Source organism: Harmonia axyridis, chromosome 6, assembly GCF_914767665.1.
Source record: "Harmonia axyridis chromosome 6, icHarAxyr1.1, whole genome shotgun sequence".
NCBI classification, from domain to species: Eukaryota; Metazoa; Arthropoda; class Insecta; order Coleoptera; family Coccinellidae; genus Harmonia; species Harmonia axyridis.
Window position 1 is genome coordinate 8,039,660 of NC_059506.1, and position 16,368 is coordinate 8,056,027.

At 33.4% G+C, this 16,368-nt stretch overlaps 2 protein-coding genes across 3 annotated transcripts; both read right to left on the bottom strand.

The window, feature by feature from the left end:
- Window positions 1-97: 97 nt before the first annotated feature.
- On the bottom strand, window positions 98-3,627 carry LOC123682635. 2 transcript variants are annotated; one of them, XM_045621376.1, is made up of 2 exons: window positions 2,520-2,646; window positions 98-2,403 (listed from the first exon to the last, which is right to left on the bottom strand). In XM_045621376.1, coding segments are annotated over exons 1-2 (957 nt in total). In that variant the 5' UTR covers window positions 2,522-2,646; the 3' UTR covers window positions 98-1,448. The 2 variants fall into 2 exon arrangements, with proteins under 2 accessions (XP_045477332.1, XP_045477331.1); XM_045621375.1 differs by lacking the exon at window positions 2,520-2,646 and adding an exon at window positions 3,453-3,627 and having other exon boundaries at window positions 132-2,403.
- Window positions 3,628-6,789: 3,162 nt separating this feature from the next.
- Window positions 6,790-10,926, bottom strand: LOC123683027 (TAF5-like RNA polymerase II p300/CBP-associated factor-associated factor 65 kDa subunit 5L). Its single transcript, XM_045621926.1, has 3 exons — window positions 9,330-10,926; window positions 8,139-8,147; window positions 6,790-6,840 (listed from the first exon to the last, which is right to left on the bottom strand). The coding sequence occupies exons 1-3, from the start codon at window positions 10,815-10,817 to the stop codon at window positions 6,790-6,792; spliced, it is 1,548 nt and encodes a 515-aa protein (XP_045477882.1). The 5' UTR covers window positions 10,818-10,926.
- Window positions 10,927-16,368: the final 5,442 nt, after the last annotated feature.

Here is a 16,368-nt window from a genome sequence, read left to right on the forward strand (position 1 = left end):
GTTGTAGTAGCAAGGGTTGAAGCGCTATGCGTCTGTAACCTACATCTTAAGTTGTCCCCCTCGAAACAGAAATCGACCTGTCCGAGCATTTCTATCGAAAAACTTTATTTCGTCTGTAATCTCGTCTGTTTCGTTTTCAAATGGCCATCCTGTATATCTTTTTCCAAACTGATTCCTTCGTTCTTATAGATGAGGCATTTGAAATATTTTTCTATTGCGATTTTTTTTTTGGCGAGGTTTGAAGTTCCATATTTGCTTTGTTGTTGATTTGTATGCCAAGATATTTTATTGATGGAGATGGTGTTACATTTCTATTTTCCACTTGGATTGTAGGTGAATTTGGTCTTATCTTGTGTCTTATCATATGCGCCCCTTTGAGATTCCTTTTGAGGCACTCAGTTAGTGGCTCAATTTTTTAAGATAGAACACTCGCTTCTTAGAACGTTAGATATCCTCACTTTAGGTCACTGTATCCCAATACCTGTGCTTCCCTTTGATTTTTGCTTTGAGACATACATATCTCTACCCCAAGCATAAGCGAGATACAGGATGTTTAATGAAATTTTTGAGCACTATTTTGTTGTGTTTGGGGAAATATGTGATCTTTGAAATTTTGTTTTCTGTTATGAGTTTTCGTAATTTTTGTATTTTTTGGTAATAAATTCAAATATACAAGAGTAGAATGTTGTAAAAAAATTTTCAAAATGACAAAAAACCTGCAATTTTTATTGTTTTTCCCTTGCAGGGACTGGGATGATGGTTACAACAAGAGTTAGATTTTTCAGTATTCTTCATATTTATAAATTGATTTTATTTCCATTCACTACTTCTGAATTTCTCAACACGTGAATTTTTTAATTAGTTGCATATCCAGACTCTGTTGAACCAATATCCACTGTATAGAGCCTCACATCTGCCAGTGGAAGGAAGCTTTAAGTAGTATGTACTACCAGCATATATGTATAAATAAAAATATTCAGGAAGTTGATATATATCCGATGTTTTAACATTTATATAAATCTTCTAGAAACAATTTCAAAATATTTTTTGAATGATATACATACATACATTATGTGATTATATGATAGTAACAATATGTATCTATTAAAGAATAATTTTCTATGTAATTTTCAACAATAATAATGGCCAGTTGCACCATTTGCCTGAACATTGATTACTTTCTGATTTCTTAAGAGAAATCAGAAAGTAATCAATGTTTAAATTTTTAATCAATGTTTAAATTTTTAATCAATGTTTAGGCAAATGGCGCAACTGACCATAAAATTCACATAAAAGGTTAAGCTAAAAAGAATAACATTTTGAAAATCTTTACAATGAGATAATGAATCAAAAAAATATGGAAATAATGTGGGACCACTGATGAACATTGTATTCAATAAAATATTTCAATTCAAATAATTGAGTACAATTGATTCCATGAAGAAATTTCAAGAAGCCCGATAAGTTTGTTGAGAATGTTTGTCTTTTACATGATTTGAAAGAATTTCAATTTGAGGTAACAATAATTTCTTTTTTTCCAAAGCACATCCACAGATACTACATTTTGCCATCATCTCTTTTCTATGTGTACTCACCAAATGTAATCTAAACGGACCTTCCTTTTTGGTTTCAAAACTACATACCAAACATCTTATAGTTTTAACATGTTTTCTTCGTATGTGGAAATTAATTTTTTTTAAAGGTACAGCTGAATCACATGATGAGCAAAAACATGGTTCAATATGGGCAATTATGTGTCTATAAAATTTTAATGATGAGGGATATTTATAACTGCAGTAAGGACATTTATATATAAATTTTGAGTCATTTAGCAAAGAATGTTCATCAATGTTTTCAGGTGATAAAGAGAAATTATTTATTGGAAAGTAATCACCTACTTTTATATCCAACCCTCTATGTCTTTCATATTTAAATTTAAGTTCAACAGGTTTATACAATTTATTAATCTTCTCTACGGTACCAGCATTATCTTCTAATAATTCCTCATTTTCTGTTAAGTCTATAACTAAAGAATCATTAGAGTCTTCATTAAATTTTTCCTTCGAGGGTCTTCTGAGGCCAAAATGTGATTTTGGACTTGAGTTCATATAGTTAGAATTACTAGTATTATTCAGATATTCATCTGAGATCCTTTTATGGAAATCTACAACTGATTCACTATCTTCATTGCAATTCGTTTTTGATATTGAAAATTCACTTTGCATTTCATTAAGCTCGCTATTCTGTACATCAGAATTACAATCATTAGTAGAAATTAACTTTGTAAGATCAGAATTAACCTCAGAAATGGGAACTAGATGTACTGAAATATTGCCATTGGAGCCGTTTTTAGCTTCAGGAAACTCTACATAAATTTCATCATTAATGATGATGTATCGACGCCTGCAAAGAGAATACCTATTAATTAAATGTTATGTCGCTCATGAAATTTTATATATAAGTAGGTATATATAAAATATGTATCAGCAATGTTAATATTTCTTTATTGTAGTACATACATATGATTTTGATGTAATAAATTATTTATTTTCTTATTCCCTCTATGTGCTTTAAACCTCAGAGGAAAGAAAAGATAGAGGTGCCCTTAGAAGTAAATAGCGTTGCATTGTAATCAATTGCAACAGTATGATGATAAAGTGAGATAGGACAACAACAAACCTGCAAAATTGACAACTAGAGGGACGGTAAACATTTCAGTGGCGTAGTCAATGGTTCTCTTACTGCCTCTTATTAAGTTTTCGGTGCTGAAATGTTTGGAACAAACATATGCATATTCCGGCAAATTTTTCATTTGCAATCTTAACGCGTGGCATCATATTTTGCTAAATTCTCTATTTGAAGGAAACCTACAAAGGTTAGCATTGAATTAAGTTTTGGATATCTCACAAATACTACGCCATAGACGAGATATATTCTACGCTTATGGACTCAAAACGTGAACTTACCTATGATAGGTTAGGTTTTCATTTCCGATGTTTTACACACTATACATGTTTTTCGAGTATTTACCATGATTAAAATTAACAATATATAACTTAAAATTCACAAACTTGTATGAAATAACGCCGATTACAAACGTGAAATTAAAATGAACAGTTAACCCTTAACGTACCTCTAGTTGACACGTGCAATAACAACAACAGAACCGTGTTGCCAAATCCTCAGAATATTCGCAAAACATCTATGCCACAGAACGAAGAAAATATTACTTCTTCCTCAGAATGGCAACGCAGTACATTATAAGTGTTTGTAAACAAAAATGTTATAGCGATGTCAACAAATGCTATAAGACACCTCTATCTTTTCTTTCCTCTGAGCTTTAAACCCAATGGGCCAAAAAAAAACTAATTTTAATAATAATAATAAGTAGATGGATAACTAACTTTTGATTGTATTCTGTTATTTTTTAATATACCTAGATACCTACTTACTTTTCAGTATTATTTTTAATAGCAGAAGGGTCGCACAAAACCATTATAACAAGTTAAATTTAAAAAATGTTCAGCGAACAAACTCAGTACGCAAAGAATATTGCAACAAATAGGATAAGAGAAAATTCAGTAATAAAATAACACTAATAAAATAACTTCAACATAACCTTGAACATAAACAATAAACATAATCTTAAAACATAGAATATTCTGACAATATACTTATAAATATTCATAGATAGGTCTATGACTAAATAATAAAACAAATATCACAGTCTAGCATCCACAGATTACGGATAACATTATTTAATGTTGATGCTCCTTTATTATTTCAATGTTGATATATTTATACATATATTGTTTATTCTTTGTTGATTTTTTTATTTTTGTTTACTGCTAATAAATTATATGTTTATTCTACTATCGACTTTTATTTGCACAAAATGTAATATCATCACGTATTATACCAGTTATTTATAAAAAAATTCAAATGGTTTTTGGTCATCATAGCACCAAACTCCATTTGAATTGCTTAATATTTCGTTAATAAATTCAAAACAAGAATAGGAAAACCACTCACTTCAAATTTCCCGCGTTTGTCGAGTTTGTTCTAGGCCCGGTCCCCAGGGGGAGCTAATTTCAAATGATTCTACTTTAGGTAGGGGAGTGTCCCATCTATGATATCCGTAATCTGTGCTAGCATCGAAACAGGACGGGTGTTCAAATTTCCCTTAGTGTTCTTTACTAACTAGGCAAGGCAAAGCAGACTGCTTTCATTCTTTCAAAATCTTTTAACGGCTGTAACAACGCTAAGCTCAGTAAACTAATAAAATATTATGTGCGACCTATTCTGGAATATGCAGGACCAGCGTGGTGGCCTTCATCTCGAGAGGACGCAGCTCTTCTGGAGTCGGTTCAACGGTGGGTAACTCGATTTCCTTATGGACCCATTAGACCTTCTTATGAAGGAAGACTGCAACTCTTCAGTTTGCCAAACTTTGAAGACAGGAGAACAAGAGGCGATATCATTTTTACCTTCAAAGCCCTTCGCAATCATTTTGGCGACGATATCCGTCGCTTGTTTTCCAGAAACCACAATCACCTTAGGGGCCATTCACTTAAGCTTAGGAGAGAACAGTTCCGCACGCCTCAGAGACAGCAGTTCCTCACAAATAGGGTGTTCCACTTATGGAACAGTCTACCGAGTGATCTTGTAGATGCAACCTCCACCAACGCCTTCAAGAATGGATATGACCGATGGAAAACCCAACCTTGAGAATAATACGTCTTAATTTTTTTCTCATTGTAAACCATAATTTTTGTTTTGAGTTATATTTAGTTTCCGAATGTTATTTTTTTAAGTTTGTGTTTATAGGTATTTGTACCTCTACTCTTATTGAAACAATAATAATAATATTAAACTTTCTAAGTGTATTTACCTTTCGTGGTGAGTTTATTTAATATACAACTGACTATCTTTATATAAATATATATAGAATTTATTTTTGTTGACTCGAAATAGCGTCATTGCATAAAGTTTACAAAAAATGAGTATCCAGGATCCGGGTATATTTCCCCAGATAATAAGATCAGTAACTCTGTCATAAACGGGTTGGTCAGAGAAAGTTGACCAATCGTTCACTTATCTCCGGTTGAGATGTTCTTTTAACCCCTGGAAGAGCGGCTTTCCAGAGGTCTCGGAGAATTAATAATTAAATAAGTTTACCAAAGATTTTATACGTAAGTCCGGCCTGTCGCTTCAATGGACAGGTCTTATTAGTTGAATTTTCTTCTCTAGGGGCTGGATTAGTTTATTGGGTCAATGAAAATCGATTTAAATTTTTAAATTAAATATAATAAAGAAAAATAAAAATATCCCAAGTTACAATATCCCTTGAAATGTTGACTCAACGGCCAAAATTTTATAAAACAAAAAATGTCTCAAATAATCTGTTATTCAAACAAACGAAACAATATATCAACTTTGAATCTGGGAGAATCAGGACTACTCAAATAAACTTATTTTCATTAAAAAAAAACATTCAAACATCAACAAATAAACCAAAAAATAAATAGCCAAAAACTTGCCCTTATCCCACGATGCTAGGTAAGTATTTTAGGCCCTGCCTAAACCTAGTTTTTAATTCTTTTTCAAACTGTTCACTCGAAAACGTGTAATTCCTTATATAACACTTCACTCCCGATCCGCGAACTCCGATCTAACCTAATTTATTCCAAAGAGATTCTAAAAAACAAATTCTAACTTCATCCCAAAAAAAATTCCTATTTTACTGTTTCTGACCTATTTCAACCGTTCTTAGAGTTAAAACAATTCCTTCTTCCAAAAAAACTTAAAATTCCTTTAACTCTCTATCATCTACTAAATTTCCTTTATTCTTGATTCAACCTTTCAAAAAAATTACTCTGATCTTCAAAAGAAATTGTTTTAATCTAAGTCTGGTTTCGCGACCGACGTTCTAATTCTCAACCTTTCTCAATAAGAGACCCTAAGCGATACTAACTTCTTCTTTTCCTCCACAAAAATCGTAACCTCGTACTTCTCTTAAGACCGCCCCAACAATTCCACAAGATACCATGCCAATTAGATCATTGGTTAAAAGATTTTTTATCCTTCTTCATTTTTCGCCAACAGACCTTCAACCTCAGTTCAAACTAGATTTTTATGCAGTCTCAGCAAGAACCATACTTCGATTTTGCCTACAGCCGGACGGATTTTCTGCTGTGTCAATGTGACCAAAAAGTATTTACTGAACTCAGATAAGCCAAGATTTCCCCGTATCTAAATGTATTCTTCTTATCCGTGAAAGATATATCGATTTCACCAACGTAGTGTCGAGACGTCTGGAGACGGTAACTAAGAAAAGCATTGATTGGAAAACAAAACATCCTTATACTAAGATAAGATCAGTTTACATAAGGCGCGATCACTCTTTGAATTTAACGTATTTCCTCGGCAAAATATTCAAATTCAAATATTGAAAAAACAGGCCATAGATGAAGGAGATGAAGAAATGTTATCACAGATTTGAAATATCGATGTGATATTTCGGTTTCCGGGCCAATGGACAGCATGATTGGATAGTGGTCGCTCATCCCATGGTCATATTATATGACTTCCCATTTACACTTATTTCCCAAAACTGACAAGCACATTGCGATATCTGGTGCGCTTTTATTGATACCTGGTTTTGTGAATCTAGTTGGACTTCCGTCATTTAGCAGTGTGATATCATTATCTTCTAACAATTTCTCTATGATTTTCCCATTGTAATTAATTATATCTGATCCCCACATCGGACTTTGTGAGAGGAAATAATCAACCGAATTTGCACCTGGCTCCCGGACTAATAGTTTCCTCCCTAGCATTCTATAGGAATTTTAATTTAGCTATTTTATCATTATATTCAAATATCTCTTGTAAAGGGTGTTTTTTTAGAGCTATAGAACTTTAAATTGCAATAAAACAACGATCGATGGATTATTCGATTGACATGAATTTTATCCATCCGCAAGATAATCTTGTGGCATTACATTTTAATAGTTATTTATAATACAAGTGCAGAAGGCATTGATATTCTTCCACGAGTTCAAAATTCAAAAACGAGCCACGAAGTGGCGAGTTTTGGAATGAACGAGTGGTAGAATGAGCCTTCTGTACGAGTATTATACATTATTTTCTCTAATTCATTGCATTTTCATTGAAATTAATGAAATATTTCCATAAATATAATTTAGTGATTTTTGCATTGAAAAATGTTGGTTGGCAGAACTGATTTCTTTAAGGCAATTTGATGAATTGACAGATAAAGCCGTAGCGGAAAGTTCGGAGTGCCAACATAGAATAATAAAATATAACCATGAAAACTCTGCGTTTCTGATATATTCTCGCACGATTTTGTTCTACAAGATGTGGAAGAATGAACGGAATAACCACAGAATTAGAGAAATATGATTTCTGGCATATGACCGCCAAGGCTGGCTCGGATGTAGTCCAATCTGGACGTACAATTTTCGATTACTTTTTCCAACATTTGTGGCCGTATATCGGCAATAACACGGCGAATGTTGTCTTCCAAATGGTCAAGGGTTTGTGGCTTATCCGCATAGACCAATGACTTTACATAGTCCCACAGAAAGTAGTCTAGCGGTGTTAAATCACAAGATCTTGGAGGCTAATTCACAGGTCCAAAACGTGAAATTAGGAGGTCACCAAACGTGTCTTTCAATAAATCGATTGTGGCACGAGCTACGTGTGACTTGTTGCGCCGTCTTGTTGGAACCATAGCTCCTGGACATCATGGTTGTTCAATTCAGGAATGAAAAAGTTAGTAATCATACCTATCATCATTGACTGTAACGTTCTGGTCATAATGTTTTTTGAAGAAGTACGGACCAATGATTCCACCAGAGTATAAAGCACACCAAACAGTCAGTTTTTCTGGATGTAACGGTGTTTCGACATACACTTGAGGATTAGCTTCACTCCAAATGCGGCAGTTTTGTTTGTTGACGTAGCCATTCAACCAGAAGTGCGCTTCATCGCTAAACAAAATTCGCTCATGAAAATCGGGAACAACGGCAATCTCATTTTGCAGTATTTGTAAGCGTTGTTCAGGCGTGAGTCTATTCATGCTGAATTGCCAAACCAAACTGAGAATAAATCACTTGACAGCTGTTAAATCGGTCGCCATCTTGAACAGTAATGCCAACTTAAAGTTATATACCTCGAAAAAAAACACCCATTACTTTGGGATAAATTTTCACTTCCTTCCCTTCCTTAAAGCTTAATAGTTAGGTATAGTAATTTCGAAATTTGAGATAATCAGCTATAAACTTGTATTTTGAAGTCGTAGGGAATTCAATCATCTACAATATTGATAACGATAACAAATATCGAAAGCCCATATCGAAAAATCGATTTTTGTGAACTTTGAGCTTAGATATGTATATAGGTTTTGAGACAACTTCTTAGGGTGTCAAAATACAATTTAATAACTGGGTATCTCAAATTTCGAGGTAAACTACTAAGATCACTGGGCTACCAGGGATTATCGCTTATATTGTAGATTCCTTATGGTGATGTCAATTTCGGGTTGCATTTTCATTGTTTTAATATAAAAGATGTTTCAATGGTCTGAAATTTATTTTAAGGATTTCCAAAAAGAAAGAAAAAATTGTAGCTAATAAACTGAATGAGATTTTTCTTTGATCTAAGTATATGGTGAAAGTTATCAGTAGTATTGATCTTAAGAGTATGTTATCAGATTTATTGACAAATAGAGATTGACTAAAAAACTCATTTCCAAAAAAATTCTTGACATCCCTATCGAAAAGTGGTCAAGTTCAAAGATCTGTTAGGTTCTACATAGTAGCTATAGCAATTTTTATGAATATAAGTAAGATAGAAAAAGGAAAGGAAAAATATTAGTAGTATAATGAAACACAATATGTTTCTTTTATAATAAAAGTAGAAATAAACATAAACTGTGTATTATTGAATAATTAGTAGAATGTTTCACAGATGAGGAATACATTCACAAGAATATAATTTTTCATAAGAAAAAATGGCTTTACGAAAATTTCATATTAATTAAAGGTGACTTTTCATTACAGGATATAATATATTAATCCCAAAATATGTATTTATTATAATAGATACAATTTATCTTACAGCAAAATCCTTTCACTTGAACAGATATAATACTTGTAATGAAAAGTCACGGTAATGCTTTATATTTGAAAATATTATTTTGTTGTCAAAATGCCAAAGGTACCAAAACAATATTCTATGGCAATTATATTATTCGTATTACTTATTACTTGCATTACTACAAAATTAACACTATTTTCTTGAATTTTAACATTCCATATTCTCACAGATCCATCTGAAAAAGAACCACATAGTAAATTTCCATCTTTACTCCATTGTAAATGTTTGCAATAACCCTCTCTACACCTTAACTCTGAAATTATTTTTCCATTAAGAATATCCCAAGCCCTTATATACTGATCATCACTGGCACTAACTAAAATTTTTCCTTGAGGGTGGCAAGACAGACATCTTATAGTTCCTTCACTTTCATGTAACAATCTTATTGGTGCCGCGTTATCAATTTTCCATAACCTTATAGTTTTATCACACGAACCAGAAATTAAATATAAACAATTAGGATGGAAGTCCAAGGATACAACAGCTTGATGATGTCCAACAAAAATCCTAAGAAAATTCCCATTACTGGTATCCCATAACCTAACAGTGTTATCTTCAGAACCAGAAGCTAAGTAAAACTCGTTGCTACTTATTCTGAGACAATATATAGTTCTTGTGTGTCCTAAACATTCTTTAATAATTTCAAAATTTTCATTAAGATATATACAAATTTTACCATCACTTGAACCAGTCACTAAATAATTTTTAGAAGAAGTCATTGCATAAACTTTTGTAGAATGTCCATTCAATCTCACTGATTCAGCATTTTCTACTTCACTTAAACTATTAAAATTATGCAAGGTATTAACATAAACTAAATTATTTTGATTATAAATAAACCATCCATGATATCTGCTCAATAAACCACAATTAATTTCTGAAATTACATTAGAAACACCAACAGAAAATATAATTTTAGAATTTATATTTTCTAAATCTGCAGATGCATTAATGATTTCTTGGAATTTAGAATTTAAGCAACATTCATTAGGGATTAAGTCATGCTCCATCTCTACAATATCATCACTCATCACTTGTATATCGAACCAAGTTTGTAATTCTTGTAAAATTATGATGTGGCAATTTTTCATCACAAAATTCATCAACTGCTGTTTCGAATGCTCTTTTAGCTGAATAATATATTTGTTAGACCTGAATTCTTGGGTGAGGTAATCTGAACCATTTTCTGCAGATAATGTTTTCATCAAGTCTTGAATGAAAGTATTCTGATTAACTTTTTCCACAGAAGCCAAATGACTTAGAAAAAAAGCAGCAGCTTTTTCAGGATGACCCCCTTGTAAAATATCTAGGTACAAGTGACAAAATAAAGGCCCAATAAGTTGTTCCAGATCAGTAACATCAACATCCAATTCCTTAATCCAAATTACAAATTTCGAGAAATTGTTGTCAATTATGACTGGATCACAGTTATAGCACCTATATAGAACTGAGTTTGGATTACTTATCTCATTTTCAACTGAAGAGTAAGTTTGTAATTCACTTTTTGAAACATCAACTGTATTGAGTAATTTGTAATTTCTTTTTTGTAAATAATTTAGAACAGTGTTTCTCAATGTTTCATTCTTGGCATATTTTATTTTATTTTCTCTTTTAGTATCTTCTGAATTATACATGTTTTTTCTGAATACTTTTATATTAATCAATCATTGATATAGAATCTATGTAAATAAATAGTTGAGTTATTAGTTAACCTAACTAAACTGTACATATATCATAAACCATAAACTATAATATTATTATTCTGTGCATCAAATAAAAGCCTTCAAGGCCGGAAGGTTAGCCGTTGCCGTTTTTATATCGGAGGGTCACGTAGCTCTGCCAGAATGGACGGTGTGTCGATGATTTAGGCATTTTAACCAATATTTCACAATGCCGATAATGTTTTGGAATGATTTTATTCTTGATTACTGAATAAGAGAAAGCAAAACATCATTTCGTTTATTTGCGATTCTATTTATAATGTTTTATCGCAAATAATCCAGAACTCACAATGAGGAGGTAGCTGTTTATTAGATTAGATATCTTTTTTTCTGAGGTATTCAAGCTGAATGAAACTTCGAAAATTAATACACTCTAAACTCTTATCTTGAACTAAAATTAAATTCTAAAAACAGAAACTTAATAAAAGTAAACTTTGAAGTTCAAAATAAAATATAAATTGTTCAACAACTCAACCGAAATAAAACTCTCATGAAATAACTTTCGAATGAAACTAAAAACAAAACTCTGAATTAATGTAATGAGATATTAGGTGTAGTAAAACCATTAATTTTACAAAAGATGTCTTTAGTGGTCTGTATCACGCGTTGAATAATTCCGATCGGGTTCCACTAGATGGCGTAAAATAGATGAGATTTTATATTACAAAAACTTTCGATAAAAAATTTGTGATTAATTGATTCAGATTAGTTTTAGCGCGCAACTAGCCAAGACACTAGCAATATTCTACAGTTTTTCTTCGATGAGGGTGAAAATGCAAGCCAGGCGGCTGAAAATGTAAACATTCGTCGGTAATTTCGATGTAAAAAATGCACTACACAGCCAATTGTCGAAAATGTCGATAAAATCAAGGACGTTGTCGAGTCCGACATTCATGTCAGAACTGCTTCAATTGTCCAAGAGCTAAAGATTGCACAAAAAACCGTTTGGTACCATTTTTATGAGGTTGGTCTCAAGACAAAACTCGATGAATGGGCACCATACGGGTTGACGCAAAAAAACCTCATGGAACGAATTTTCATCTACGAATCGCAGCTGAATCACAACAAAATCGACCCATTTTTGAAGCGGTTGATGACTGGTGATAAAAAGTGGATCACTTACGACAACGTCAAGCGAAAACGACCGTGGTCGAAAATCGGTGAGCTGGAGGAAACGGTGGCCAAGCTAAGATTGACGTCCAGGAAGGTTTTACTGTGTGTTTGGTGGGATTAGCAGGGAATTATCTACCATGAGCTGTTCCCCTACGGCACAACTGGACTGTCAACAATTGGAGCATAGACAAACTAATCTAGAACTAGTTTATCTATGAATTGGAGCGTCTGAAGGAAGCAATCGCCCAGAAGCGATAGGCCAATAAGATTAGATGTGTGTTCCATCAGGACAATGCCAAGACACATACAACCAATTTGACTCGCCAGAAGCTCCGGGAGCTTGGTTGGGAGCTTTATAAGCATCCACCTTATAATTCGGACCTGGCACCGAGTGATTACCATCTGTTCCTGTCCACGGCGAACAATTTTGCTGGTGAAAAATACGCTCCAACAGAAGCTTGTGAAAATCTATTCTGTCAATTTTTTGCCAATAGGGATGAGGGCTTTTATAAGAATGGGTAATGATATTACCTTCTTTATCATCCCGTCACTGGGAAGACCCGCTGATGGTATGTAATTGGTCAGAGAGGACTAATCTCTTTGATTCCTAATTCCCTCACTGCCGGTACTTTCCCTGGATAATCTTAGAATAGCCTCCTCATGGGCTAATTTATATATCACAAGATGAAGAGGTGGTAGATCTGCCCTAGTTGGGTAGGTTTCATACCTCCAGTGTTAGTGTAGTGACTCTGCATGCTGTAACAGGCCAATTGAAAAGTCCCCGGTCTACCATAGAAAAACACATTTTTTTGGCAAAATTCGATTTTATTATTCAACTTAGTTGTCTTAGAGGACGTTACAGCGTGGATAATCTTCCAACTTTTCGATACCATTTTTGTAATACGATTTGTCTTTCGTTTCAAAATAGGCCTCAGTTTCGACAATTACTTCTTCATTGGCGCTAAATTTCTTTCCAGCGAGCATTCTTTTTAGGTCTGAAAACAGGAAAAAGTCGTTGGGATCAAGATCTGGCGAATAACGGGGGTACAGAAGCAATTCGAAGCAGCCCCATTCATACAATTTTGCCATTGTTTTCATTGATTTGTGACACGGCGCATTGTCTTGATGAAAAAGCACCTTCTTTTTTTCAAATTTCGAATTTTAACGATTTCATCCTTCAAACTATCCAATAACGCTATATAATAATCGTTGTTGATGGTCTGGCCCTCTTGGAGGTAATCAATGAATATTATACTTTGCGCATCCCAGAATACTTATGCCATAACCTTGTCAGCTGACTGTTGTGTTTTTCCTCGCTTTGTGTGCAGTCCACTCAGCTGACTGTCGATTGGACTCTGGAGTGAAATGATGGAGCCATGTTTCATCCATTGTCACATATCGATGCAAAAATTCAGGTTTATTGCACTTAAACAGCTTCAAACCTTGCTCAAAATCATTAAAACGTTGTTGATTTCGATCCATTGTGAGCTCGCGCGGACCTCATTTTGCACACAACTTAGTCATGTACAAATATTCGTGAATGATATGATGTACACGTACAGATGATATCTTCACAATGTCCGTTATCTCGATCAACTTCACTTTACGGTCATTCAAAATTATTTCGTGAACTTTTTTGATTTTACCAAGATTTTGCTTCAACTGTATTTTTTCCCTTCAAAAATCAATATGTTATCAGCACACGGAATTCTTTTTTTTTTCATCTTTTTTCAAATAACAAGAGAAGCTACACTCGCAACGCAATATCTCACAAACTAATGGTCGGACTGCTGTCAAATTTTGACAGTATCGTTTGAAGATTGGTACCAAGGTCTATAGATTTAGACAGGTTGTCTCGAAACTGGGTGACGTCACGAATGGTTGACGCTGATTGGTTGGAAGTTACGAGACAACCTGTCTAAATCTATAGACCTTGGGCGATGTCTGTGAATGACGGCCAATAGCGATACAGAAACTGGATGACGTGTTACCCCACTCTTCAACCTAAGTTATGAGACAACCTGTGTAATCTATAGACCTTGGATTGCTACTAACTAAAAATCATAAGGATTTAATACTAGCACCGCCATCTTTGCATCAGACCGGGGACTTTTCAATACTGTAGTGACACTGCACGCAATTGCAAGACATCAAATTGATAAGACGGAATAATGCGATCTTGAGGAACTGCGTCATATTCAGATTGCAACGCAAAACGCTGCTCGTTAAGTGTTTCGGGTAGTATAGGACGACAACGAATGTAACATTGAATTTCATCTCGGAATGTTCAATCGGATTCAGATTCGGGCTACATGCATGCCATTCGTTCCGTTGGATATCAACCTTATATTTATTATATTTACCTTATTGGTAAACAATATTTGCTACACCCGGTCTTGCATTGTCGTTCATTGAAATGAAAATATCTCCAACAAATGAAGCAAAGGGAACTACAGCTTCCTGAAGAACATCTTGTATGTAAAGTTGAGCATTTAGAGCGCAGTTTTCAATAAATAGTATGTAATTTGGTACGTGCTGCTCTCGATATACCGGCCTGTTCCTTAATAGTGCTAAGCGTGTTTATAAAATTCCAGGCTTTTGTTCGAATAAAAAAGAAATCAGGATATAACGGTGAAATAAAAACTGAAAGATGGCGAAAAGGATGGTCTTTGTAATAATTGTTTTCTTAATGAAAATACTTCTCCTTGCAGTAAAATTAAAAAATTTTCAAGCGCCAAATTTATTGAAGAAATAGAATAGGCGCTCTCAACTAGTAACGAAAATACAAACACGTTCAAAAATGCTCCTTTAAGAACTTCGTCGTCTTTTTACTATAAAGCGTACTACTCAGGTACATGAAAAAAAATATGAAAATATGCCTGAGAGGAATAACAGAGGATCCTTCAAAAATTTCAAGAATACAGGTTGTTCCATCATTGACTCTATTATGGTTAAGCGCTGAATTTTTCGAATTTTTTCCTTATAGCCTCCATTACAGCTACATTCTCAAACTGTTTGGAAATACACAAAGTGTACCAAAAAAGTGTAAATGGTCCTTTTCTCTTACGGATCACCCTGTTTTTTATTTGAACTTCAAATTAAAGTAAGTATCTAATAAAAGAACCCAGTTATGTTCGAAGTTTCATTGGCTTAAAGCTTACCGTTTATGAGACATTTCGATTTTTCATAAATTGAAGGGCCTTTGGAAAAACCTAATCATTTCGAGATGAATTGATTTATTTGAATGAGATTTTGAATGTAAATACTAGAAGAACGGAAGAAAGCAGTGATGACATTTTGATAACTATTGAAAAATCCACTGGGTGTTCAAAATGAGATGGTTCATTGATGACTAATTCAAACTTTAATATCGGGCTCATTTCAAATGGCATGCCCTGTATTTTATTTTTCTGGCAAATTTTATTATATTCGAAAAATTCTCTACCATATGAGGACATGAAATATAGGTTGTGCCATTTCGAATTTGCCTAATATTAATGTTTGAATAAGTCATAAGTGAATCGTTTCATTTTGAACACCCAGTAGAGTTTTCAATGATTATCATAGTCAGCCCCCGTTCTTCTAGTATTTTCTTCAAAATCTTATTTTAATTAAATTTATTCATTTCGTAATTTTTCCAAAAGACATTTCAATTTATGAAGAATCGAAAATTTATGAAGAATAGAAATATCTCAAAAATTTTAAGTTTTGAGCTGAATTCCTAAACAATTCGAGAATATAGGTGTACCTAATGAAGCTTAATATTTTAATGTGTCGAAAAAAAAATTCACCTTTCAAAATTGTTGTTCTACCTCAGCTGCCGAAAACAATTTGTTTCTGGTAAATAACAATTATCAATAACATATCAATTCAATAGCAGTCAATGAAGCTACATCAATCAGACAATTAGGGCGGCAAAATTTTATTTTGCCTGTGCACCAAAACCTCTGGCGGCGGCCCTTTATTGGGATATGTAATCCTTGAGGTTCATTCACATCTAAATTGACTTCTCTATCTCAACTTTGATCTGAAGATCCTGTGGATTATAAATAAAAATGTAATAACTAGAAAATAAGTAAGGACTCCTAAGAACTAATAAAATATATACATATGCTAAACGACTATATACTCGATCGATTGTCGTTTTACTTTTACACTAATGAAAATGCATAGATGAAGCCTGAAAATACCGGGTATCCCAAGTTATCGTATACAGGCAATATCTAGATTATTCGACAAGATAATGAAAAAACTGCTTTAGAATAACATCAAAGTACCTTACCAATGATGTATAAAAAAAGGTTCTCACATTTGACAGCCCTGTGGTAGCTACCCCTAACTTTTTATTTTC